The sequence below is a fragment of the Mustela lutreola genome, chromosome 2 (assembly GCF_030435805.1).
Source record: "Mustela lutreola isolate mMusLut2 chromosome 2, mMusLut2.pri, whole genome shotgun sequence".
In the NCBI taxonomy this organism is placed as follows: domain Eukaryota; kingdom Metazoa; phylum Chordata; class Mammalia; order Carnivora; family Mustelidae; genus Mustela; species Mustela lutreola.
Genome location: NC_081291.1, coordinates 158,423,275 through 158,449,527, shown reverse-complemented (window position 1 = coordinate 158,449,527; position 26,253 = coordinate 158,423,275). Strand labels below are relative to the sequence as shown.

General features: G+C 38.3%; 1 protein-coding gene across 1 annotated transcript; it reads right to left on the bottom strand.

Annotated features, from left to right (window-relative positions):
- Window positions 1–3,720: 3,720 nt before the first annotated feature.
- On the bottom strand, window positions 3,721–26,159 carry LRRC58 (leucine rich repeat containing 58). The gene is made up of 4 exons (XM_059163952.1): window positions 25,523–26,159; window positions 16,532–16,660; window positions 15,692–15,969; window positions 3,721–4,950 (listed from the first exon to the last, which is right to left on the bottom strand). Exons 1-4 carry the CDS (start codon window positions 26,020–26,022, stop codon window positions 4,742–4,744), a joined length of 1,116 nt encoding a protein of 371 aa, XP_059019935.1. The 5' UTR covers window positions 26,023–26,159; the 3' UTR covers window positions 3,721–4,741.
- Between the last annotated feature and the right edge of the window lie 94 nt (window positions 26,160–26,253).

The following is a 26,253-nucleotide window of genomic DNA, read 5'->3' as shown; positions in this document are numbered from 1 at the left end:
ACCTTCATTAGATTCATAAATTTTAGTATTTACTAGATTGAATACTACCCTTTAGAATAAATTGACACTGATAAATCTCAGGTAAAAGTCTAGTAGCACCCAAATCAGTATTACCCTGTGAGTGTTCAATGTTTGTTGTTAGTGAATTATTTTCTACATCAATTCTTAGCAAATATGGACCAAGGAATGATAGAAGAATAGAGATATTTACAAGTAAAATGTTAAAACATAGCCCCTTGCAACCTAGTGTTACAAAAAAACCACTCACAAAATATCCTAGGCCTCACAGCAATAATACCTTTAAATCATGCTATTAGTATGAAGATGGTTGGGAACTGCTATCATCTCTTAGTGGTAGCAGGTAAATTTTCTTTTTAATATAAAAAAGAATATACCTTCTCACTGATTTTATTTCAGGGGACTCTGATCCTTAGGACTTGACCTCCTCCAATATTATGCACGACTGGGATTCCCTCTACAAAAGCCATAAAAGCCCTGTTTTAGGGGAAGGAATCCCTCAGGTCACTCAGTCTTTCTCCCTCAAGTCAAATGCAAAGGGTCATTACCCTGTCACAAACAACTTACTAAATGACACAGTTCCCCAGACTTTGGGTCTACAGTGGAGGATTTAAGGCACACACTTTCTGAGCACAAATGAAGATACTGCTGCCTTTAAAAACATCACAACTATAATGAAAATACAAAAGTGGATGTTATTAAGTTAATCAAATTAGTGTTATAAGAGAATAGTGCTTAATACAGAAACAGTGACAGTCAAGTACTTTTCCAAACAAAAGGAATCAGAACTATGTATCATAGATCATGTTGCCTAAAAACATGCACATCAGCCTTTACTGTTTAACACTCAGCACAACTTAAAAGCTGACTATTTTGGACTAAATAGGGAGTAATATTTATACTAACATAATAAAATATCTACTTTGGATAAGAAGTTAGGGGGTCATTTATGTAAAAATGAGATATTTCTAAATAAGTGCAGTTTAATTATATACATGTTTTGTAACTGTTTTACCTAAAAAGGGTCTTATTTTGTAGAATAAGTTTTTATACAAATAAATACTGCTAAAATGTTTTAAAAGATCAAACTTTATTTGTACTAATTTTTTACTTAGTATTTTTTTTCTTTTTTACATAGTGACAAGGTAAACATTAACCAAGGCTGTAACACAAATTCCAGGTTAATGAGGTATTACTTTCTCCCTTTGAAAAGAGCAAGGTTGGTGGTAAGAAAATCCCATTTCCTTGCTGGCCCATCTTTATGGAAGGAAGTGGATAATCTTCCAGTAGCAGAAACCAAAAATATTTAGAGATAAAGGCTTTCAGGTGGTAAATAAGCCATGTGATTTTAAAACAATTTACTATTACTTTAAAGAACTTTCTTGGCTTAGGGATATACCTGGGTGTCTGGTGACTCCTCTGTCCTAGCCCTTTGTTACTTTCAAAGATTTCTTTCATTTAATACTCCAGCAATCAGCCTTTTCCTTCTCTTCTTTTGCTTAAATTGATATCTACCATGATATAATTTTGGCAGTTTGGCAGGATTGGTCTGCAGTATTACTCTGCTCTAGGCCTTTAACTTTTATTTACATCAACATAAAAATTTCTCAAATTTGAGGTACCATTTATAATGCATATTTACTTTTACATTTGGTAATTTGAAGTTCCAAATAGTTAAGAATTTCCAAACACGAGACTCCTCTGGCACACACTGAGAAGTAAAATGCAAAATAACCCTCAGATCTTCCTCTGGTATTCAAATACAAGGAATCCTAAGAACCTTGACTAACTTGTCCTTAGGTCAGCCAATCCCTGGCACCAAGGAAGCAAGATATTGTTATCAGCTAATCTTATTTCCTAAAATCCTAGGACTATTCAAACTGAGTTGGTGACACTGAGAATTGGATTCTAGGAATAAAGATTACTAAGAATGTTCAACGTACCCATTTCCATTTCAAATATTAACACTGAAGAATTCCATTCTAAACACATTAATGCTGTGGTTAAGTAGTTCTATCCACAGAAGTTCTGGTCACTAAAATTGTCCAATTGGAGCTTTATCAAAAACCTAGTTCATTATGAAAATTAGTACAGATTCTTAAGTCTCAAAAATATAGTTTATTAACTAGTTTAAATATAAACATATGACTTAGCAACTAAAGAGATAGACTATCATTGCAATACATAGTCAACTATATGATTTAGGAGTTGATTGTCTGGTTTCTAAATTATCAAGTCCCTAGTATTTCATCTTCTGGCTAATTTCTACAATCACCAGTTATTAAAAAAAAGGGGGGGGGGGAGAGTAGAGAAGAGAAACAGAGAAAATCTTAGAAATTATTAGCAGCTCTTCTAAAAGATTAGGTCAAAAATTTTTTAAAAAGATAGAACTGACAACTGAAATGCAGATTTTCAAATGTACATGTACAACAAACATGCTATTGTATATTATGGTACACATCTACATATATAGCAAAGGCCAGAAACTGTTTCTAGTTGGGCCTATTTACATCTGTAATAGGTCAATCAGTTTACTTTCTTTCTGGGAAGCTGGGAAACACTTAACTGTACTTATATACCTACCCATTTATTTTACAAAGACTAACTCTTGGAAAATTACCCAAGCTAGTAAAGGATTAGGAAGTAAACTGTGGCATTTAAGCCAGAAAAATTTGGTCCTATCCATTTGGGTATTTTACTATGAATACATTATTTTCTATGAAAATATTTTATGTATTGCTATTAACTAAATCAGGTACAGAACACTTTGGGCTTCTCACTTAGGCACTGCCTAAGTTATCTTTTCCTTTAATAATTTCATATGTAGCTTGCTGTGTCTAAATGGAGAAGTAAACAAAGACTTTACATTACTTTCATTTTATAATCTAATCACCCATGTACTACTTTGCTAGGCAGCAGAAACATACTAGATTACCTATAGAGACCTAGAAAATTTCTCAAAAGGAAAAAATATTACTTTCTAACAAGGTGAAGGGATTCACTTTATAGCAGCGTTTCACAACTGCAGTCATGAAACTCCATCATGATGTTTCATGAATAACACATAATAAACTCTGAACTATCCTACAATATATTTTCTTCTAAAGTAAAAAATACACAAAACAAAAACCCACATATGTACAATATTATTATCATACAACAATCTGCTTTTAAGAAATGTTGTGCCTTAGTTGTGAATGCCAGGAAGTCAGAAGGGAGAGCTTCTGATGTTCTAATGTGTTTCTGATCTACATTTTATTAAAAAAAAAAAACAAACCATAAAAACCCCCAAACTCCCATCATTTTATTATTGGTTATCTAATGACTGCTAGTATGTTTTGTGTATTTTATAACATCAAAATTATAATTCTACTATTCAATTTTTATTCCAAGTTAGCTAGTTAATAAAAATCTGGTCATTTCTAATAGCAATTAATTTGTGAAACATTTTTCTGCCATACTTAAGGGATATATTTATGAAGTTTTACATGTTATCAATACATTACTTTCAAAAAAGTATTCCATGGTTAAACTAGTTTTGGAAATTATTCTATTTCTTACAATTGAAAGACTGCCTTGAAGTCTTTACACAAATAATGGCTGCCCACAATTTTATTTGGCTTGTAACTGTTTTCTAGATTTTCTTTAAAACGTAGAGAAAGTTACAGATCAGTACACACAGGCAAAGGAGTCAGACATGACTTAAAATTTTTAAAATCATTTTCCCACTCCTTTAATGGAAGATACAAAGAAGCTTTCTAAGCTTATATCTCTTTTCTGTCAAAAGAAGTCTGACAGATTTTTAAATCAAAACCTATTATTCTGTCTTATGATGAAAAGATTAATCAAGACTGTTGCTTCCCATTAAGTGCAAAAGTGATTTCCTTACAAGGGGATCACTTCATGTTTAAACAAAAAATTCAAGTTAAAGTGGCTGTGAGCTCTTATGTCAGATAAACAGCTGTTTACCTAATTCTGTTAAAGCATATTTTAAAGTGTTCTGCATAGTATGTCAGGTTATACAGGCTGCTCTGGCATCATTACTTGAATAAATTTCTAAAATCTTGCTAGGATTAAGGCACTTTAACAGTCATTGCTGAATTATAGGAAGGAAACAGCAATCATATAAGAACAAAGGAGCAGAACTAAAGAGTTTTAAAATTCCACATAAAAGTTATATCCCTTACTTTACCAGTTAGTAGGTCAGCAAGGGTTAGGTCCTATGTAACCATCTGTGAGCTTATGTGAATAGCTCTGTAATCGAGACACATGGGCAATACAAGAAGGGAGGGCTAATCCTGTTAAGGCATAGTGTTCAGTCTAAACCCAAGGACAACTCTGGTAATAATAACAGCTCTGATCATTTCTTTCTTCATCTCAACAGTCACATGTTACACCACTCATGGTTTATTATAGCACTGCTCTTCAGAATGCTCCATTGTGCCATGTGATTCATGCAAAACTTGAGTGAAAATTGCAAACAATAAAACTGCAAACAATCAGCTAAATTCGAAACCATCATTCAGAGTGAATTATATTCAAAGAATCCAAACATGGAACTGGACTCATTCCTGCTGAATGGGAAGATAAAATACAAAATCTTTTCTATCATCTCCAACTCTTTCATGGACATTAAAGATGAAGATACCATTTCAAAGTCTTTTTCTTTTCCAATCACCTTTGCTCAGTTCTTTTACATGTATCATACCACCCTCCATTCTTTTCAACCAAGAAGAACTTTCTGCATTCTGTGTGCAGCGACACTAGCTTCGTCCTCCGAGTCAGATTCACTCTGGGATGTGGAGCTGTGAGAGGCAGAACTGCAAGGGGAAGAACATTCTGGGGAACATAAGTAGTGCATCAGTGGGAGGCGGTACTTCCCACAGAAGTCCACAAATTTAATTTGTCTGACACAGCAGTCAAAGTAGACTCCTAGAGAGAAGAAGGAATTAAGTACAAAATAATCATTACAAAGCAAAGAGCCATTTCTTTTTCAACCCCTTCTCCAATATTCTGAAAAGTCATATACAGTCTCCTTTTCTGTGAATTTTAAGCAGAAGCAATAGTTGCTTCATACCAGAAGGCCTTAGGGATGACAATTTGGCTACAAAGAGAAGGCCAGATAAGACTTATCTTTAAGGGAGCTGGCATTAAAAGGATACTGTTAGCTTCTTTTCTCTGGGTGACCTGGTGAACAATGGCTGATGGAGAGTTTATAGGATACCTGAAGTGTTCTTCCTCCACTCCCCAACCTATTCCTTGGTACTACCCTACCAGCAAGAAGCTTAAACGCCCCCCTGCAAGGGACACCTGGGTGGCTCACTGGGTTAAGCAACTGCCTTGGGCTCAGGTCGTGATCCCTGGAGAGTCTGCTTATTCCTCTCCTTCTGCCCCTCCCCACGACTCATCCTCTCATGCTCTCTTTCTCTCAAATAAATAAATAAAATCTTAAAAAAAACAACAACCCACAAAACTCCTTTAATAATGATCCTAAAAGATTTGTTGTCATTCAAAAAATTTGCAGGAAACAGACGACTTTTGATATTCTTGTTCTTATGTATTGGGAAGGGAAACTCTTACATTTCCAAAGGCTCTAAATCTACAGGTTTCAAAGCTGTTTCATGAATGATATCACTTGATTCTCACACAATTATATACTGTTAGGTAGACTGAAACACTATTCACCTTTTTAAATTCCTAATTTGGTGCCCCTGAGATGGGGCCCTTCAGCTAAGTAAAACTACAGCTAGAGATGTGAGGAAAGCAGAGGATACTGTAGCTCGGGGTTCAGTATAAATGGAACACCTACAATTCTGGGTCCCATCACCCTTCTTCTTTTTTCTTTCTTTCTTTTTTTTTTTTTTGTTTAAGATTTTATTTATTTATTTGACAGACAGAGATCACATGTCGGCAGAGAAGCAGGCAGAGAAAAAGGAGGAAGCAGGCTCCCTGCTGAGCAGAGAGCCTGATGTGAGGCTTGATCCCAGGACTCTGGGATCATGACCTGAGCCAAAGGCAGAGGCTTTAACCCACTGAGCCACCCAGGAACCCCATCCCATCACCCTTCTACAGAGCAGTCTCAACCTCTATGCTCTAAGACTACTCTGTGTATCACATAAGGCTCTAAACTAAGAAGATGTGGTTCAAGCAAAGGAGAAACAATGATTTCTACTTACCTTTTTTTCCCCATTAGCTTTCTAATTTTCTGATTGTGTAGTCAGTATAATTCATAGTTTAAAAAGGGGATCTCATGGTATGTTACTTTGAACAATTTAGGAAAGTAAAGGAATAAAGTAATAGACTGGTCAACCAATATTGATAGTAAATCCCCCAAAATGTGTTAGCATCCTAAAAAAAGATGGAAGTAATAAAATAAAGCCTTATAGAGTCACCATGAGCTAGAACAGCACAATATTAAATATTACCTTGTCATGTCTAGGATCTCAGACACTACAAAGACAAAAAAAATCTCTCAAAATATAAATTTATTTTTGCTGGGGCACCCAGGTGACTCAACTGGTTAAGATTTTGACTCTCATTATGGCTCAGGTGGTGATCACAAGAGTAGTGAGATCGAGCCCATGCCCCACATCCCTCAGGCTCTGTGTTCGGTGGGAAGACTACTTGAAGATTCTCTCCCTCTGCCCCCAACAACTCACGCACTTCAAGTACATGTGCTCTCTAAAATAAATCAATCTTTAAAAAATTTTACTTTTCTTTAACTCAGTGTTCAATAGCTAATGAGTCTGAGGGCAGAAATGTCACTGGTCCAATTACTGTATAATCTGGATTTTTTTTTTTTTTTTATTTTTTATTTTTTATTTTTTATAAACATATATTTTTTATATACATATATTTTTATCCCCAGGTCTGTGAATCACCAGGTTTACACACTTCACAGCACTCACCAAATCACATACCCTCCCCAATGTCCATAATCCCACCCCCTTCTCCCCAACCCCCTCCCCCCGGCAACCCTCAGTTTGTTTTGTGAGATTAAGAGTCACTTATGGTTTGTCTCCCTCCCAATCCCATCTTGTTTCATTTATTCTTCTACCCACTTAAGCCTCCATGTTGCATCACCACTTCCTCATATCAGGGAGATCATATGATAGTTGTCTTTCTCTGCTTGACTTATTTCGCTAAGCATGATACGCTCTAGTTCCATCCATGTTGTTGCAAATGGCAAGATTTCATTTCTTTTGATGGCTGCATAGTATTCCATTGTGTATATATACCACATCTTCTTGATCCATTCATCTGTTGATGGACATCTAGGTTCTTTCCATAGTTTGGCTATTGTGGACATTGCTGCTATAAACATTCGGGTGCATGTGTCCCTTTGGATCACTACATTTGTATCTTTAGGGTAAATACCCAATAGTGCAATTGCTGGGTCATAGGGCAGTTCTATTTTCAACATTTTGAGGAACCTCCATGCTGTTTTCCAGAGTGGCTGCACCAGCTTGCATTCCCACCAACAGTGTAGGAGGGTTCCCCTTTCTCCGCATCCTCGCCAGCATCTGTCATTTCCTGACTTGTTGATTTTAGCCATTCTGACTGGTGTGAGGTGATATCTCATTGTGGTTTTGATTTGTATTTCCCTGATGCCGAGTGATATGGAGCACTTTTTCATGTGTCTGTTGGCCATCTGGATGTCTTCTTTGCAGAAATGTCTGTTCATGTCTTCTGCCCATTTCTTGATTGGATTATTTGTTCTTTGGGTGTTGAGTTTGCTAAGTTCTTTATAGATTCTGGACACTAGTCCTTTATCTGATATGTCGTTTGCAAATATCTTCTCCCATTCTGTCAGTTGTCTTTTGATTTTGTTAACTGTTTCCTTTGCTGTGCAAAAGCTTTTGATCTTGATGAAATCCCAGTAGTTCATTTTTTCCCTTGCTTCCCTTGCCTTTTGCGTTGTTCCTAGGAAGATGTTGCTGCGGCAGAGGTCGAAGAGGTTGCTGCCCGTGTTCTCCTCAAGGATTTTGATGGATTCCTTTCGTACATTGAGGTCCTTCATCCATTTTGAGTCTATTTTTGTGTGTGGTGTAAGGAAATGGTCCAATTTCATTTTTCTGCATGTGGCTGTCCAATTTTCCCAGCACCATTTATTGAAAAGGCTGTCTTTTTTCCATTGGACATTCTTTCCTGCTTTGTCGAAGATTAGTTGACCATAGAGTTGAGGGTCTATTTCTGGGCTCTCTATTCTGTTCCATTGATCTATGTGTCTGTTTTTGTGCCAGTACCATGCTGTCTTGATGATGACAGCTTTGTAATAGAGCTTGAAGTCCGGAATTGTGATGCCACCAACGTTGGCTTTCTTTTTCAATATCCCTTTGGCTATTCGAGGTCTTTTCTGGTTCCATATAAATTTTAGAATTATTTGTTCCATTTCTTTGAAAAAGATGGATGGTACTTTGATAGGAATTGCATTAAATGTGTAGATTGCTTTAGGTAGCATAGACATTTTCACAATATTTATTCTTCCAATCCAGGAGCATGGAACATTTTTCCATTTCTTTGTGTCTTCCTCAATTTCTTTCATGAGTACTTTATAGTTTTCTGAGTATAGATTCTGTGTCTCTTTGGTTAGGTTTATTCCTAGGTATCTTATGGTTTTGGATGCAATTGTAAATGGGATTGACTCCTTAATATCTCTTTCTTCTGTCTTGCTGTTGGTGTAGAGAAATGCAACTGATTTCTGTGCATTGATTTTATATCCTGACACTTTACTGAATTCCTGTATAAGTTCTAGCAGTTTTGGAGTGGAGTCTTTTGGGTTTTCCACATATAGTATCATATCATCTGCGAAGAGTGATAATTTGACTTCTTCTTTGCCGATTTGGATGCCTTTAATTTCCTTTTGTTGTCTGATTGCTGAGGCTAGGACCTCTAGTACGATGTTGAATAGCAGTGGTGATAATGGACATCCCTGCCGTGTTCCTGACCTTAGCGGAAAAGCTTTCAGTTTTTCTCCATTGAGAATGATATTTGCGGTGGGTTTTTCATAGATGGCTTTGATGATATTGAGGTATGTGCCCTCTATCCCTACACTTTGAAGAGTTTTGATCAGGAAGGGATGTTGTACTTTGTCAAATGCTTTTTCAGCATCTATTGAGAGTATCATATGGTTCTTGTTCTTACTTTTATTGATGTGTTGTATCACATTGACTGATTTGCGGATGTTGAACCAACCTTGCAGCCCTGGAATAAATCCCACTTGGTCGTGGTGAATAATCTTTTTAATGTACTGTTGAATCCGATTGGCTAGTATTTTGTTGAGTATTTTCGCATCTGTGTTCATCAAGGATATCGGTCTATAGCTCTCTTTTTTGGTGGGATCCTTGTCTGGTTTTGGGATCAAGGTGATGCTGGCCTCATAAAATGAGTTTGGAAGTTTTCCTTCCATTTCTATTTTTTGGAACAGTTTCAGGAGAATAGGAATTAGTTCTTCTTTAAATGTTTGGTAGAATTCCCCCGGGAAGCCGTCTGGCCCTGGGCTTTTGTTTGTTTGGAGATTTTTAATGACTGTTTCAATCTCCTTACTGGTTATGGGTCTGTTCAGGCTTTCTATTTCTTCATGGTTCAGTTGTGGTAGTTTATATGTTTCTAGGAATGCATCCATTTCTTCCAGATTGTCAAATTTATTGCCGTAGAGTTGCTCATAGTATGTTCTTATAATAGTTTGTATTTCCTTGGTGTTAGTTGTGATCTCTCCTCTTTCATTCATTATTTTATTTATTTGGGTCCTTTCTCTTTTCTTTTTGATAAGTCGGGCCAGGGGTTTATCAATTTTATTAATTCTTTCAAAGAACCAGCTCCTAGTTTCGTTGATTTGTTCTATTGTTTTTTTGGTTTCTATTTCATTGATTTCTGCTCTGATCTTTATGATTTCTCTTCTCCTGCTGGGCTTAGGGTTTCTTTCTTGTTCCTTCTCCAGCTCCTTTAGGTGTAGGGTTAGGTTGTGTACCTGAGACCTTTCTTGTTTCTTGAGAAAGGCTTGTACCGCTATATATTTTCCTCTCAGGACTGCCTTTGTTGTGTCCCACAGATTTTGAACCGTTGTATTTTCATTATCATTTGTTTCCATGATTTTTTTCAATTCTTCTTTAATTTCCCGGTTGACCCATTCATTCTTTAGAAGGATACTGTTTAGTCTCCATGTATTTGGGTTCTTTCCAAACTTCCTTTTGTGGTTGAGTTCTAGCTTTAGAGCATTGTGGTCTGAAAATATGCAGGGAATGATCCCAATCTTTTGATACCGGTTGAGTCCTGATTTAGGACCGAGGATGTGATCTATTCTGGAGAATGTACCATGTGCACTAGAGAAGAATGTGTATTCTGTTGCTTTGGGATGAAATATTCTGAATATATCTGTGATGTCCATCTGGTCCAGTGTGTCATTTAAGGCCTTTATTTCCTTGCTGATCTTTTGCTTGGATGACCTGTCCATTTCAGTGAGGGGAATATTAAAGTCCCCTACTATTATTGTATTGTTGTTTATGTGTTTCTTTGATTTTGTTATTAATTGGTTTATATAGTTGGCTGCTCCCACGTTGGGGGCATAGATATTTAAAATTGTTAAATCTTCTTGTTGGACAGACCCTTTGAGTATGATATAGTGTCCTTCCTCATCTCTTATTACAGTCTTTGGCTTAAAATCTAATTGATCTGAAATAAGGATTGCCACTCCTGCTTTCTTCTGATGTCCATTAGCATGGTAAATTCTTTTCCACCCCCTCACTTTAAATCTGGAGGTGCCTTCGGGCTTAAAATGTGTTTCTTGGAGGCAACATATAGATGGGTTTTGTTTTTTTATCCATTCTGATACCCTGTGTCTTTTGACAGGGGCATTTAGCCCATTCACATTCAGGGTAACTATTGAGAGATATGAATTTAGTGCCATTGTATTGCCTGTAAGGTGACTGTTACTGTATATGGTCTCTGTTCCTTTCTGATCTACCACTTGTAGGCTCTCTCTTTGCTTAGAGGACCCCTTTCAATATTTCCTGTAGAGCTGGTTTGGTATTTGCAAATTCTTTCAGTTGTTGTTTGTCCTGGAAGCTTTTAATCTCTCCTTCTATTTTCAATGATAGCCTAGCTGGATATAGTATTCTTGGCTGCATGTTTTTCTCGTTTAGTGCTCTGAAAATATCATGCCAGCTCTTTCTGGCCTGCCAGGTCTCTGTGGATAAGTCAGCTGCCAATCTAATATTTTTACCATTGTATGTTACAGACTTCTTTTCCCGGGCTGCTTTCAGGATTTTCTCTTTGTCATTGAGACTTGTAAATTTTACTATTATGTGACGGGGTGTGGGTCTATTCTTATTTATTTTGAGGGGCATTCTCTGAACCTCCTGAATTTTGATGCTTGTTCCCTTTGCCATATTGGGGAAATTCTCCCCAATAATTCTCTCCAGTATACCTTCTGCTCCCCTCTCACTTTCTTCTTCTTCTGGAATCCCAATTATTCTAATGTTGTTTCGTCTTATGGTGTCACTTATTTCTCGAATTCTCCCCTCGTGGTCCAGTAGCTGTTTGTCCCTCTTTTGATCAGCTTCTTTATTCTCTGTCATTTGGTCTTCTATATCACTAATTCTTTCTTCTGCCTCATTTATCCTAGCAGTGAGAGCCTCCATTTTTGATTGCACCTCATTAATAGCTTTTTTGATTTCAACTTGGTTAGATTTTAGTTCTTTTATTTCTCCAGAAAGGGCTTTTATATCTCTCGAGAGGGTTTCTCTAATATCTTCCATGCCTTTTTCGAGCCCGGCTAGAACCTTGAGAATTGTCATTCTGAACTCTAGATCTGACATATTACCGATGTCTGTATTGATTAGGTCCCTAGCCTTCGGTACTGCCTCTTGTTCTTTTTTTTGTGGTGAATTTTTACGTCTTGTCATTTTGTCCAGATAAGAGTAAATGAAGGGGCAAGTAAAATACTAAAAGGGTGGCAACAACCCCAGGAAAATATGCTTTAGCCAAATTAGAAGAGATCCAAAATCGTGAGTGGGGAGAAAGGGGATAAAAAGAGGTTCAAAAAGGAAGAAAGAAAAAAGAAAAAAAAAAAAAAAAAAAAAAAAAAAAAAAAAAAAAGAAAAGAATTTTTTTTTAAAAAAGAAAACACCTAAGAAAAATGTAAAAAAATATATATATATATTAGATAAACTAGTAAAAAATCGTTAAAAAAGAAAAAGGTAACAGTTAAAAAAAAAAAAAATTTTACCCGAAGGCGAGAAAAAAAAAAAAAAATGAAAAAGAAAAAATTAAATTAACTGCAAGACTAAAAAAAATCACAGGAAAAAAGCCATGAGTTCCGTGCTTGGCTTTCTCCTCCTCTGGAATTCTGCTGCTCTCCTTGGTATTGAAACCGCACTCCTTGGTAGGTGAGCTTGGTCTCGGCTGGATTTCTTGTTGATCTTCTGGGGGAGGGGCCTGTTGTAGTGATTTTCAAGTGTCTTTGCCCCAGGCGGAATTACACCGCCCTTACCCGGGGCCGGGGTGAGTAATCCGCTCGGGTTTGCTTTCAGGAGCTTTTGTTCCCTGAGCGCTTTCCGTAGAGTTCCAGAGGACGGGAATACAAATGGCGGCCTCCTGGTCTCCGGCCCGGAGGAGCCGAGAGCCCAGGGCCCCACTCCTCAGTGCGCCCTCAGAGAACAGCGCCCAGTTACTCCCGTCTGCCTGACCTCCGGCCGCGCTCCGAGCTCACCGAGCCTGCGACCGGTTCAAGGTAACACGGAGCTGCGAGCTTACTGTCGGCTCTGTCTCTGTAGCCGGCTTTCCCGTTCCAATACCCGCAAGCTCTGCGACACTCAGACACCCCCGATCCTTCTGTGACCCTGCGGGACCTGAGGCCACGCTGACCCCGCGTGGGCTTCGCTCCGGTTTAGCCTCTGGAGCGATGTCCCTCCGCGGAACAGACTTTTAAAAGTCCTGATTTTGTGCGCGGTTGCTCCGCCGCTTGCCGGGAGCCGGCCCCTCCCCCCGGGGTCTATCTTCCCGTCGCTTTGGATTCACTTCTCCGCCGGTCCTACCTTTCAGAAAGTGGTTGTTTTTCTGTTTCCAGAATTGCTGTTCTTCTTCTCTTCGATCTGCCGATGGATTTTCAGGTGTTTGCAATCTTTAGATAAGCTATCTAGCTGATCTCCGGCTAGCTGAAGCAGTCTCAGCTTGCTACTTCTCCGCCATCTTGACTCCTCCCTCTAATCTGGATTTTTAAACTAATAATTTTTAAAGTATATTTGTTTATAAGATAAATTACATCAGTATACTAAAAAAAAAAAGTCATTTTAAAAAAGCATTTAAAAGAGACAAGAGAATTCTTACACAGGTCCATTTTTAGGAAAGGATATTTTCAAAGAACAGATTAGACATGTTATTATGTCCTAAGACCTGGTGGGAATGCTGTCCCTCACCACTGTTAAAGCCAACTTGAGGGATGCCTGGGTGGCTCAGTCCAATAAACTTCTGCTTTTGGCTCAGGTCACCATCCCAGAGTCCTGGGAATAAGTCCTGCATTGGCTCCCTTCTCCCCTTGCTTGTGCACATGCTCACTCTTGCTCTCTGATAAATAAATCCTTTAAAAAAAAAAAAAAAAGCCAACTTGGGAAAGGAGAGCTACAGAGAAAGCTAAGCACTTCTAATTTGGCATATCACAGCACCGCACCTTCTGCTTCTAAGAGTGAGTGGCCAGAAATGGCCTAGAGGATCACCTTTTGTAAACCAAGAGTGTCTTTTTTATTTTTTAATATTCTTTGGGGAACTTAAATCATTTTCTCTCTTTTAACCTTCAAACAGTTTCAAGACATGATGGGACTTCTAGGGAAAATCTCACCTGGCTCTGATCATCATTATGCAGCATCTCCTTAGCACCTATATTTCTCCTACAATGGTAAAAACCTTCTGTACTCACATTTGATTAGATTTTTAAAAAGCAGTCTTTTATGAGAGACCCAAAATAAAATGACCTGCTATCAGTCACCAGCTCCCACCTACACACCCTGGCACTTTAGGCCTTTGTAACCAGACCTCAATGTTATCATCTACTTCTCTTTCATGTACTTCCCTAACTGTGTAATATTTGAGCCAAATTATTACTCATCCAATATTGTGTCCCGTACTGTTTTCTCTCCAATTTTGCTCTCTCCAGCTGAAAAGTTTCCTATCCTCAATCTTATTTACCATATCAAAATACAACTCATCCTTCAAGAATGTACTCTCTTCCTCCTTTGATTTCCAGTAGTACTTTGAACTTCTATTTTACTCTGCCTTACAGTCTTTCATTTCTTTAATTCCCTCCAAATGCTATCAGCTCAAGACATTTTTTAAAAAGATTTTGTCAGAGAGAGAGTGTGTGTGTGTGTGTGAGCTTGAGCACAAGCAGGGGGAGCAATAGGCAGAGGGAGAAGCAGGTAGAACCTTGGGATCATGACCTGAGCCAAACGTAGATGTTTAACCAACTGAGCCACCCACATGTCCCTAAATTCAAGAAATTCTGAATCATGGATGTATAAGAATATAAAAGTCCAAGGTATATTCCAAAATTGGCACATTTAACCAATTCTCCTACATTCTGAATCATAATCTATAAAGGTACCTGATACTCATAACAGTGGGTCTAGGAAAATGTCCTTCAAATAAATATGAAAGGTAGCTAAATATTTTGGAGGCTCTTTTTAAACTGTTATGACTGTTTATGTTTCTTTTTATTTTACTAGCTTACTCTATTATCTTGTGACAATTCCAAGATATGATGAGACTTTTGGGGTATTTTCCTTTTGTATGAATTGTAAAATACTTTTAAAAAAAAAGGGAGAGGAGGGAAAAATGTCTTACTTTTCTGGTAAAAGGGTGAAAGGGAATGCAAGCTGGTGCAGCCACTCTGGAAAACAGCATGGAGGTTCCTCAAAATGTTGAAAATAGAACTGCCCTATGACCCAGCAATTGCACTATTGGGTATTTACCCTAAAGATACAAATGTAGTGATCCAAAGGGGCACATGCACCCGAATGTTTATAGCAGCAATGTCCACAATAGCCAAACTATGGAAAGAACCTAGATGTCCATCAACAGATGAATGGATCAAGAAGATGTGGTATATATACACAATGGAATACTATGCAGCCATCAAAAGAAATGAAATCTTGCCATTTGCAACAACATGGATGGAACTAGAGCGTATCATGCTTAGCGAAATAAGTCAAGCAGAGAAAGACAACTATCATATGATCTCCCTGATATGAGGAAGTGGTGATACAACATGGAGGCTTAAGTGGATAGAAGAAGAATCAATGAAACAAGATGGGATTGGGAGGGAGACAAACCATAAGTGACTCTTAATCTCACAAAACAAACTGAGGGTTGCCGGGGGGAGGGGGTTTGGGAGAAGGGGGTGGGATTATGGACATTGGGGAGGGTATGTGATTTGGTGAGTGCTGTGAAGTGTGTAAACCTGGTGATTCACAGACCTGTACCCCTGGGGATAAAAATATATGTTTATAAAAAATAAAAAATTAAAAAAAAAATGTAAAAAAAAAAAAAAAGGTGAAAGGGTGAGGGAAACAAAGAGGCTAAATGTCTTTCTCTGGAAGAAGATGACTAATTAAAAATACTTAGACTATCAATATAAAAAATAGCTAAATGAATGGGAAAGATATACACTGAATTAACTTACCTCCACACTTTGGGTTCGGGCAATTGGTGGCTAAGCTCAAGTATCTAAGAAGATTCTCAGGAAGATCGTATGGAGTGTAGGAAATATTTCGAATTTTAATGGTCCGTGCAGCTAATTCCAGGAGAGTTGGAGGGTCATAGGTTAAATCTCTAACAAAACGAACAACCAATGGATTTCCTCGCAAACTCAACTCTTCCAAATGAATAAGGTTGAGGATCTCTCGAGGCAGGTATGTCAGCAAGTTATTGTGAAGACTGAGGGAACGAAGCGAATGCAACCTACAATGAATGCAGTACAAAAATTAATGGCAGTGAGCAAACTAACTACTATGAAAGCTAAGCAAAGAACTTGATTTCCCAAGCAATTAAGGCCAACAGAAGTAAAACAGAAAGGAGCTGAAACTAAACCAGAGTACAGACTTGTCAATATCATGAGATGACATTTGCCCATAGGATCTTATAGAATGTAGAATAATAATCAGTATTCTTATGTGCTAGGCTGATATAAATGCTAGATTTAAAGATTGTTTTAGCAAGCTTTATCATTTGGATACCTACAAGAAAGATTTAAAATGCAACAGAAATCAAAAGCCTTCACATTATTTCATCAGGGTAAAAATATTTCATATCAAATATAAAATCAGTAAAATTCCATAAAACCTGGGGAAATCTATGCCAAATTACTCTGTTTTTGATTAGAGAAAACAGGCTAAACAAGTATTTTGAGACATTAACTGGGGCATTTAAAATAATGTTAAAATTAAGCAACTCAAGTCATAGCAAATCTCAGAACTGTAATTCTCATGTATTATTTACTTTGAGAATGCCTAAAATTACTCACTGTGAAAGCTGAGGAGGCACACTTTGGATTTTGTTGTCACATAATACCAAATAACTGAGAGAAGGCAAATTTGCTAATTCTGGTGGGATTTCTCTGATAAAGTTTCCTCCGAGATATAAACACTCTAAACTGTAAAAATAAATGAACAAAAACAAAAATATAAACAAAAATTGGACAAGACATCCCAAGGTCTTTATTACAACCAACACATTTCATTTATTCATTCAGCAAATGTTTTATCTAGAATTTGCTATATACTATACAGCCTCTAGAGAAATAATGCAATTTTCAGAGAGCTTATATTATAGGTAAGCAGGTAAGACATGCTATTATAATTAAACTCAAAACAAGGCCAAAGGTAAGTATAACCTGATTAAAATACCAAAATAAGTAGAGCGATCCATAAATGATAGAGGAGTTTATAAAAGCAGAGAAGTAAGAAAAGGACACAGTGCTTAGGACTGGCAAAAGTTTTGGAGAAGTGTTATGACTTCAGATGGACCATGAATTTGGCCCATGCAGATGGGAAGAAAGAAGGCACTTCAGGTTGGAGGAAAGGGCTTTTATGGGACAATGGACACATCTTTGAAACAGAAGAGCAGAGCTCCTGATGAAGATTCCAGAGAAAAGGCTGAAGGAAAGCCGGATTTTGTGCTGGTAGGCATGGATTTCATGCACTTTTTAGGCAATGGGAAAACCACTAACCTTTTTCTGAAAAGAATGAGAAAACATGGCTGAACTCTACATTTTTTCTTTGCTCTTATCATAGCAAAAGCATTCTTCAGGAGCTTTCTAAATTAATTGTGTAAAATGACCACTATCATGAAATTAAAGTTCCAGATAGTTACCTTATTTTCCATCAAGTCACCAACATTTTAGACATAGCATTCTTTTAAGCATAGCATTTAGACTAGCATTCTTTTAAGACACCTTTGAATGTGGGGAAAAAATAGCCCACTAAACTATTACCCAAACTTTCAGGATAAGAATTATCTGGGATACTTTTAAAGCTGCAAATTCCAGGCCCCATCCAGATTCACTATATCAGATTTCCACGGTAAGATTTTACAATATAAGGTTAAGAGAGTAAGGTTAAAGGTAAAGCCAAGTTACTCTGCAGAGCTACAGCTAATTACAAATCCATAACTAGCAAATTAAGAGTCCTTCTTATCATATAACCCTGCCAACACTTATTATCGTTTGCTTTAAGTTTTATTTACTTTTTTACTATTTTATTATGTGAAAAATGGAACCATTCTGTTCTTTTAATTTGCAACTCTCTAGATATTAATGAATTCAGCATCTCTCTATATGTTTTTGGCCATTTGTGTATCTTCAGAGAATTGCCTGTTCCTATTCTTTACCCATTTTCCTCACAGGTTTATATGGTTTTCTGTTATTAATTTGCTAGGAGCTTCGTTGTTAAATATATGTTCCGCATAACCTTGTTCCTCTGTGACGTAGAGCATGGTCTACTTTTGTTCACATTTTGCATGTGTAAAATGAATGTGGAGCTACTAGTATTGAACTTATTAACTATGCAACCCAAAATTTTTATAGCCTCTCTGATTCTTTTGCCTCCTTGCTCTGATGGTTAGTCTTCTACCAGAACTGCAGTTTTCCTTCTTCCCTTTATAATTACCAAGTTTTGCTCTTTCCCCTTAAAATATAGAAGCTATAACACAAATAAATCTTTGCTGATTGTTCCTTAACTCACATGAAGCATTTCTCTTTTCTCCTTTTAATCCATTTGTCTTAAAAAATCTATCTCTTTTAATTATCAAAATTGCCTCTTGGTTTTATTTTTGTCTGTATTCATTTCATTTAAAACACCATTCACCAGTATAAGAACTTAAGCCAGTTACTTATTCTTGTTATGCCCGTTTCTTCCTCTTCAAAATGGAATAATATTATATATTAAACAAAGTGCCTAGTTAACAAATATGAACTAGGCATCTACCATGTGCCAGGCACCATTCTAGGGAACACAGTATAAATAAGATCGAATTCTTGACCTTACAGTCTAGTGAGATAGATAATAAATCAGTGAATGTACATGTATTATGTCTGAGGGCTTTAAGTGTTACCTCCCTAAAAAGGGAGGTAATCAGATGGTAATGGAAGTGAAATTCTAGACAGGGTGGTTAGGAAAGGTTTCTTTTAGATGACATGTGAACAGAAATATGAATGAAATGAATGAGTACAAATTCCTAAGATAGAAAATGCTTGGTGTGTTGCCATTTGTGGGTACATGAGGGTGGTAGAAGAGGGAGAGTGGTGGTCAGAGAGGTCGCGTGGGCCTTTTGGGCCTCAGTAAGGATTTTGAATTTTATCCTAAGTAGGAAGGATTTTGAACAAAGTTGTGTAACTTTACTTACACTTTAGAAATATCACTGTGTCTACCAGCTTAGTAAGTGGTGGGGAGCAGAGAGCACAATGGGAGGAGTTGAAGTTGGATGACCATACTGTAGCCTAATGAGGTAGTACAGACATGAAATGATAGAGATTTCTTTGGTATATCTTTTTCTATCCTATTATTTTTAATTTATTGGGGTATTTCTATTTTAAGTATAACTCTTATAAGCAGGATGCAACTTGATTTTGTTAAGTTTAGACCCGTGTTTTCTATTAACATGGTATAGCTAAATATCTTTTTTCTCTTCTGTTCTTTTGTCATATTTCATTCAAGTTTCTCTTCTTCCCATTCTCCCTCTACTATTTTGAACTGTATATGCTATTTCTGTCTTGCTAGTAGTTACCCCTTAAATTTGCTTTGCTCTCCCTCTCACTCGCAAACACACATCCATGCTCCTTTCTGTTCTTCTCTTTATACCATTTAGAATTAGATCTATCTTGATTTGAAAATAAACTTATTTCCAATTAGTAACTATTCAAATTCATCAATATGTTTTACCAATTTCCTTGTTTGGCATTGTTTTTGGAGCTTATTATTTTATTTATAATTCCAAATTTTATTAAAATTAGTTCTTGGGGTGCCAAGGTGGCTCAGTTGGTTAAGCGTCTGTCTTCAGCTCAGGTCATGTTCCTAAGATCCTGGGCTCGAGCCCTGAGTCAGACTACCTGCTCAGTGGAGAACCTGCTTCTGCCTCTCCTTTCAGCTCATCCTCTCTCTCTCTCTATCTCTGTGTCTCTTGCTATCTCTCTCTCTCCCTCAAAAAAAGGAAAAAAAGTTAGCTTAGAATCTTGGAGCACCTCGGTGGCTCAGTGGGTTAAAGCCTCTGTCTTTAGCTCAGGTCATGATCCCAGGGTCCTGAGATCAAGCCCCACATCAGGCTCTCTGCTCAGCGGGGGGCCTGCTTCCTCCTCTCTCTGCCTGCCTCTCTGCCTACTTGTGATCTCTCTGTCAAATAAATAAATAAATAAAATCTTAAAAAAACAGTTAGTTCTCATACCCCAAAATAGGTTGGCCCTAGATAAGCTTGTTTTCAAGCTGTGAGGTACAAACTTGCTATGCTAGTAAAGACCTTGCTATTTCTTTTAAAGTCCATTTTTCTTAGAGTATATATTTAACAAGTTTTTCCGTAAGGACCATGGTTGTTAATCTTTGAATTCTTTGTCTTTTATGTTTTTACCTCTTTCCTTCACTGTTGAGTAACAGCTTGGCTAGGCATAAAATTCTAGGTTGACATTACTTTTCCTTAGCACTAAGAAGATACTATTCCATTATCTTACTACAGCCAGTATTACTATTGTTCTTCTGTAGGTAATCAGTTTTTTTCTCATTAGGAGCCATTAGGGCCTTTTTTCTCTATTATTCTTAAGTTTTACTGAATGTTGCAAGATATCAGTTTAGAGTGCTCTTCCTTTAATTGTGGGGAACTGTTAGCTACTATTACATCAAACATAGCCTTTCCTACATTTTCTCTATTCTCTTTCTACAGTTCTTACTAAACAGCAGTTTGAATTTCAGGATCAAGTTTACATGAAAGAAACATTCCTTTCATACTCTCCATTTCTTTTCTTTCTTTCTTTCTTTTTTTTTTCTAAAGATTTTATTTATTTATTTATGAGAAAGATAGAGAGTGAGGGAGAGAGTGAGGGAGAGAGAGAGCATACAAGCAGGGAAGGGGCAGAGGGAGAGGGAGAAGCAGACTCCCAGCTGAGCAGGGAGCCTGACACAGTAGGACTCGATCCCAGGACTCTGGGATTACGACTTAAGCCACCCAGGCACCCCTTTACTCTCCATTTCTTTCTTTATTTTTTTGTGCTGCATTCCAGGAGAATGCCTCAGTAAGATCTTTTACCTTAATGATTCATTCATCAACTGACTTCAGTATACTATTTGGCACACTGAGTTCACAATTACCTTTTCTTTTCATTTCTAGGAATTCTAACTGGGATTTTCATAATTGTTCATTTTTAACTTTCTTATTCTTGTTTCATTGATGAAGTTCCTACCTCCACCTCTCTGAAGTTAGAAATCATACTTACTTCAAAGTCCTTTAGAGTAACTTACATGTATTTTCTTAGGCACAATTTCTTTCATTTGTTGAATTTCTATCTGTCTTTCATAATCTCAGACTTCCTTGATATGTAGTGATTTTAAAAAGCTAACTTGAATCTTAAGTTTTGTTAATTTAAAAATATATTCATACTTTTTCCTATTTCTGATTGTGCAAATCTTTCCAAGATTGCATCTCTCTTTTGAATTACAATGCTTAGTATAAGTAAGCAGACAACTTTAATTCTGATATGTTATTTTTTTCTCTTTTGAAGATAATCTTGTAGAAAAAATCAACTGTGTGGATATAAGAATTCTATTAAACGTGAATGTCTGAATGCTAGTTAGAAAAACAAAACAAAACAAAATAAAAACAACAAAAAACCACAAAAAGTTCCTGAGCAGGATTATCTGATCTACCAAATATGGTGTAAGTTAATGCTTGATTACTCAGAAATCTCTCTTTTTCTGAGGGAAGCTACTAGAATAGAATAAAATAGAGTAGAATAGAAAGAACATTTGGAATCCTAATCAAAGAAATTATCCCAGAAAAGGAACGATTTTAATGAGAAGACTATCTGGGGAAAAATTCAGCAATCCTGAAAGTTCTTTTATAAAGAATTTGATAGTCAAATAAAGAACAATTTGCAACAGAGTCTAATGGTGGAGAAAAGAAAATAAGGTGAAGAAAGGGAAAAGTGATTCAGAGCAAATTTAAATCTTGTCCTTTCTATTTAAGTCAAGAATTGAGAGAAATTAGCGTCTGGTTGTTAGTTATGACTCAATGTCTGCTCCTATCAATGCTTTGGAGTGTACACAGAAAGAAAGGATGCCAAACTTTAGTAGTTACTGTAACTTTACCAGAAAAATATCTGATGTTCTAAAAAATAACTAAGCCCATTATTTCAAAATCATATAAATTCTCTGTGGTTATCATTAATTAGAGTACACAACCAACATATTAAATTTATACTTTCAGACCTATTTCTCACTTTGAAACTCAAATAATTTCCGAGGTTCTATGGACTTGAAGCCTTTCAGTTATTTGGGCAAATTAAACTTCCAAGACACATTCTACTGTTTCCAAAAATGCTTTTGAAAGGAGAAAAGAAACTACTGTTGAATTTTAAGCAAAACTGTAGTGTTTAAAAGTTCTTGTGATATATTTCTGTCAGCATCACACTTCTGTTCATTGAGCTTGGAACAAGTTTATTTTTTAGTGTTTGATGAATATCAAAACAGAAAAGTCATTTATAGAATTTATAAAATTCTTCCCTTCCTTTCTGTTTAGCATTAATCCACCAATGTTAAATTTGTTTCTTGGAAAGGTATCTTGATTCTCCAATCCTTAGGGATACTGAAGTGAGTGCCTTTTTTCTAGCAAGGCCAATGACCCACTAAAAAAACAGATGAGGCCCTTAGTGCCAATAACTTTAACCACAGGTATAAGTAGAAAATATTTTGCTCCTCCACCCAAATAAAAATGACATTAAGAGGGGCGCCTGCGTGGCTTAGTCGGTTAAGCATCTGTCTTCAGCTCAGGGTTCTGAGCTGGGTTCTGGGATCCAGCCCCGAGTCGGACTCCTTGCTCAGTGGGGAGCCCATTTCTCCCTCTCCCTGTCTGCTGCTTCCCCTGCTTATGCTCTCTCTTGCTTGTTATCTCTCCTCTGTCAAATAAATAAATCTTAAAAAAAAATTACATTAACAAAAATATAAATTTGTTCTACATTACGGTTGGTTAAAGGGAGATGGAATTCCAGCAACACAGCTTTGTAAAAGAAGGCAGGACATAGGAAGAGAAACACAGAAAGATAAGAACCATACATCTGTGGATAAAGAAAGTAGTTTTCTTGAGGGAGCATCCCTGTATCGAGTCATTTTTAAATATTATCACTCACCACAAGCTTTTAAAGTACATGAACCACATGAATCTCATTGTCACTATCTGGCTTCAAGCAAGTGACTGATACTAAATCTCAGTGTCTTCATCTGTTAAAAAAGGCGGGTGGGCAGAAGGGCGGGAAGTGAATCAGGCCATTGCCCAGGTTGTTTCTACTTTTCTAAGATTGTGTTTTTACTTCTAAGATTTTATTTCTACACCACCCTTTTAGCCTACAGTCAACTCGAATTTAAATTTGGAACATGGCCTAAACCTTTACTGATTCTTATCAGTAAAGAGAAATGGAGCATAAAACTAAAAAATGAAAAACACTGACAAAAAAGATCCCATACACAACTGAAGCTGAAGATACAATGACCAAAAAGCATAGTTAATTAGCTAGAAAATCAGGTCAACCAACCATGTAAACAGTTTTGACCAATCCTCCTGATCGCATATGTAACAGAAGTCAGAAGGATTAGGTTCTAGCCCCATTCTGTCACCGAAGAAAATTCTTGGTTTTGGACTCAGAGATCCCGAGATCAAATCCAGCTCTACCACTCATTGGCTTTGGGTTCTTATAACTTAACCTCTCAAAGCCTCAGTTTCTTCTTATCTCACCAAAGCATTGTGAGAATTAAAAAGGATATTTAGAGCCTCAACTGCAGAGCCTACAGCATTGTAAGTATTCAATAAATAGGATTTTTGCCTACCTTTCCCCCCATGTGATGGAAATAAGTGCTCTAGGTATTTCTTAGTATGTTAAGAAGACTCAAATGAGAAGGTTGGAATTATGTAACTTCAAAATTAGGAGGAACCAAGGACTGTCAATTTTATGTCTAAATCTCTGTCCAAGTTTTCTATATTTCTTAATATCTTTTCTAGTATCACCCAGGTGTAAGTGACCATCATCTCTCATGCTACTAGAATGACCTCCTTTAAGCAGTCCTCAAAATCTCTTTTCATCTCTCCACCCCTGCTGCACAGCAAAAAGGCTGATGTGCTTAAAACTTTCCCATGTGTATTTAGAATAAAATCCAAACTTTACCATGGCCTTCAGGATCCCACATGGCCTGGGATTGGTCCAAGTTTCTGTCTGCCAACTTTCACTCTTGGCCACTTTTTCACTACACTCTAGTACAATGTCTTCCTTTCAAAATGTTGGCCTTCAGTTCCCCTTGATTTCCGGCATTTACACGCATTGTTTCTTTTACCTAGACTGAACCCACCCCACCCTCTCCTAGTTAATTCTTATTCTTCCTTCAAAATTCTCAATTCTCCATTCTCAATTCAAATGTTACCTGTTCAAGGACCAAAGTCAGGTCCCTCTGTTATTTCAAGGCACTCCACTTGTCTTCATAGAACTTACAAAAACTGTATTTAAAAATGAGGTTTATAATTCATTGTTTAATGTCTCCAATTAGTATGTTAACTCCAGGAGAACAGGACCATGTTCACCACTGTATCCCCAGTACCTAGGACAGTGCCTGACACATGGTTAAGTACTTCATAAATATCTGTTGATGAGTCATTGGACATCTTGTCCTAATGCCTTATTTTTCAGATTAGGAAGCTGTGGTCAGGATATGTTAAGTGACCTGCCTAAGGGTGGGACACCAAGAGTTCTTATTCCCATCCAATGTTCTTTTCACCATACTTATCTCTTTCTAGTTCTACTATTCTGTTATCTCAGAAAACTCAATAAAGGATGTGGAAATATTTTACAGATGACAAACATTGTGTTTTTGTTTTTGTTTTCCACTTTGGACAATATACTTAATCTTTCTCTATATCTCACACCCTGAAGAGCACTTTTAGACAACTTTTGCTATCCTGCTTCTCTGCTTCCTCCTTCCATTTAATTCAATATCTATTTATTTACTGAATAATCTGGTAAGGCAGACCTCTGAACAAGGAATTATAATCAATAAGGTAAATGCAATGGTGGGATGAATGAGGTACACAGGAAGTCCAGTTCAGCTAATAACCGTCCAGGAACCAGTAAAGGAAGAAAACAGACAGCCCTGGAAGTAGGTTCTGAAGGCTGAACAGGAGTTACTCAGGAGCAGGCAACATTCCAGGCAAAGGGAACTGCCCATGTACAGAGGCCCTGCATCCATTCGCCGCGTATTTAGTAAGTGCCCCTATGGTGCTGGTAAACTGCATGGCTCACTGAATTTCACAAACAGTGCTAGTATTGCTACAGGAAAAGGATAGCAGAAAATGGAGCGGGAAGCAGGGGTTTGGTCAGAGTATCTTGTCTGTCATGCTAAAAGGCATGGAAAACCACCACAGACGTCAGAGCAGGGAAGTGACCACTTCCGACGGACATCTGTTTGAGTACCTACTCAGTTGGGATCACCCCCCCGCCCAACATCCCCCGGAACCCAAGAAAAAAGAAAAACTGCCTCGAAAATCTGCTCAGGGAAAACACAATCCCAAAGGCTGTCTCACACGCGATCTTACAGGATCTTCACTTAAAACTCGCTGAGACGGCGGGGCAGTGACCACTGCCAAAGAATTAAAGAGCGAGCCTGGAAGCAGGCGGTTGGTTACGTGACAAATGACGGGCGCCCAGACCAGGCCTAGGGCTCGGGCGCTCCTGGACGTCGCCCCGGGCTTCCCTACTCTGGGTCAGGGCCCCGCTCACCTCTGCAAGTTCTCGATCTCGGCCGGGATGCTCTGCAGCTGATTGCCACCCAGGCTGAGGGTCTGCAGCGCGCGGAGCTCCAGCAACGACGCGGGCACCTCCTGGAAGCAGTTCCCGCTGAGGTTGAGCATCTGGAGGCTGCGGCAGAGCGGCGACTGGGCCAGGCCCTTGGGCAGCGCGCCGGGCCCGCCGAGCCGGTTGTTCTTGGCCAGCAGCGTGCGCAGGCCGCTCAGCGCAAGCAGCTCCGGCCCGAGCGCGGTCAACGCGTTGCCGCTCACGTCCAACAGCTGGAGGTGCTGGAAACCGCTGCTCAGCGCCCGCGGCAGCGACACCAGACGGTTATAAGGCAGCAGCAGCCGGAGCAACGCCTCACGGGCGCCGCGCCGCTCCTCGCCCCGCGCCTCCAGCTCCAACTCCACAGTCTCCGGGGACATGCTGAGGCGGGACAAGTTCAACTCGGCCTCCCCCGCCGTGGCCACCGCCGCTCCGGCCTCCTCCATCCCGGCCGCCGCGGGGCCCCTGGCCCCGGAACCGAAGGGCTTCGCGCGCAATCCACAGGCCAGGAGCTCCGCGGCGCCCCGGAACTTGAACCGAGGGCTGCGTCGGAAGTGGCGCGGGCGAGCGCTAACCCCGCGGGCCCCAGCCGAGTCACGCGACGCTAGGCGGCAGGGTGCGCGCGCCGCTTGGCCGGGGGAGGCGGCTGTGTTTCACGTGGCGCGCGGCACTGAGGA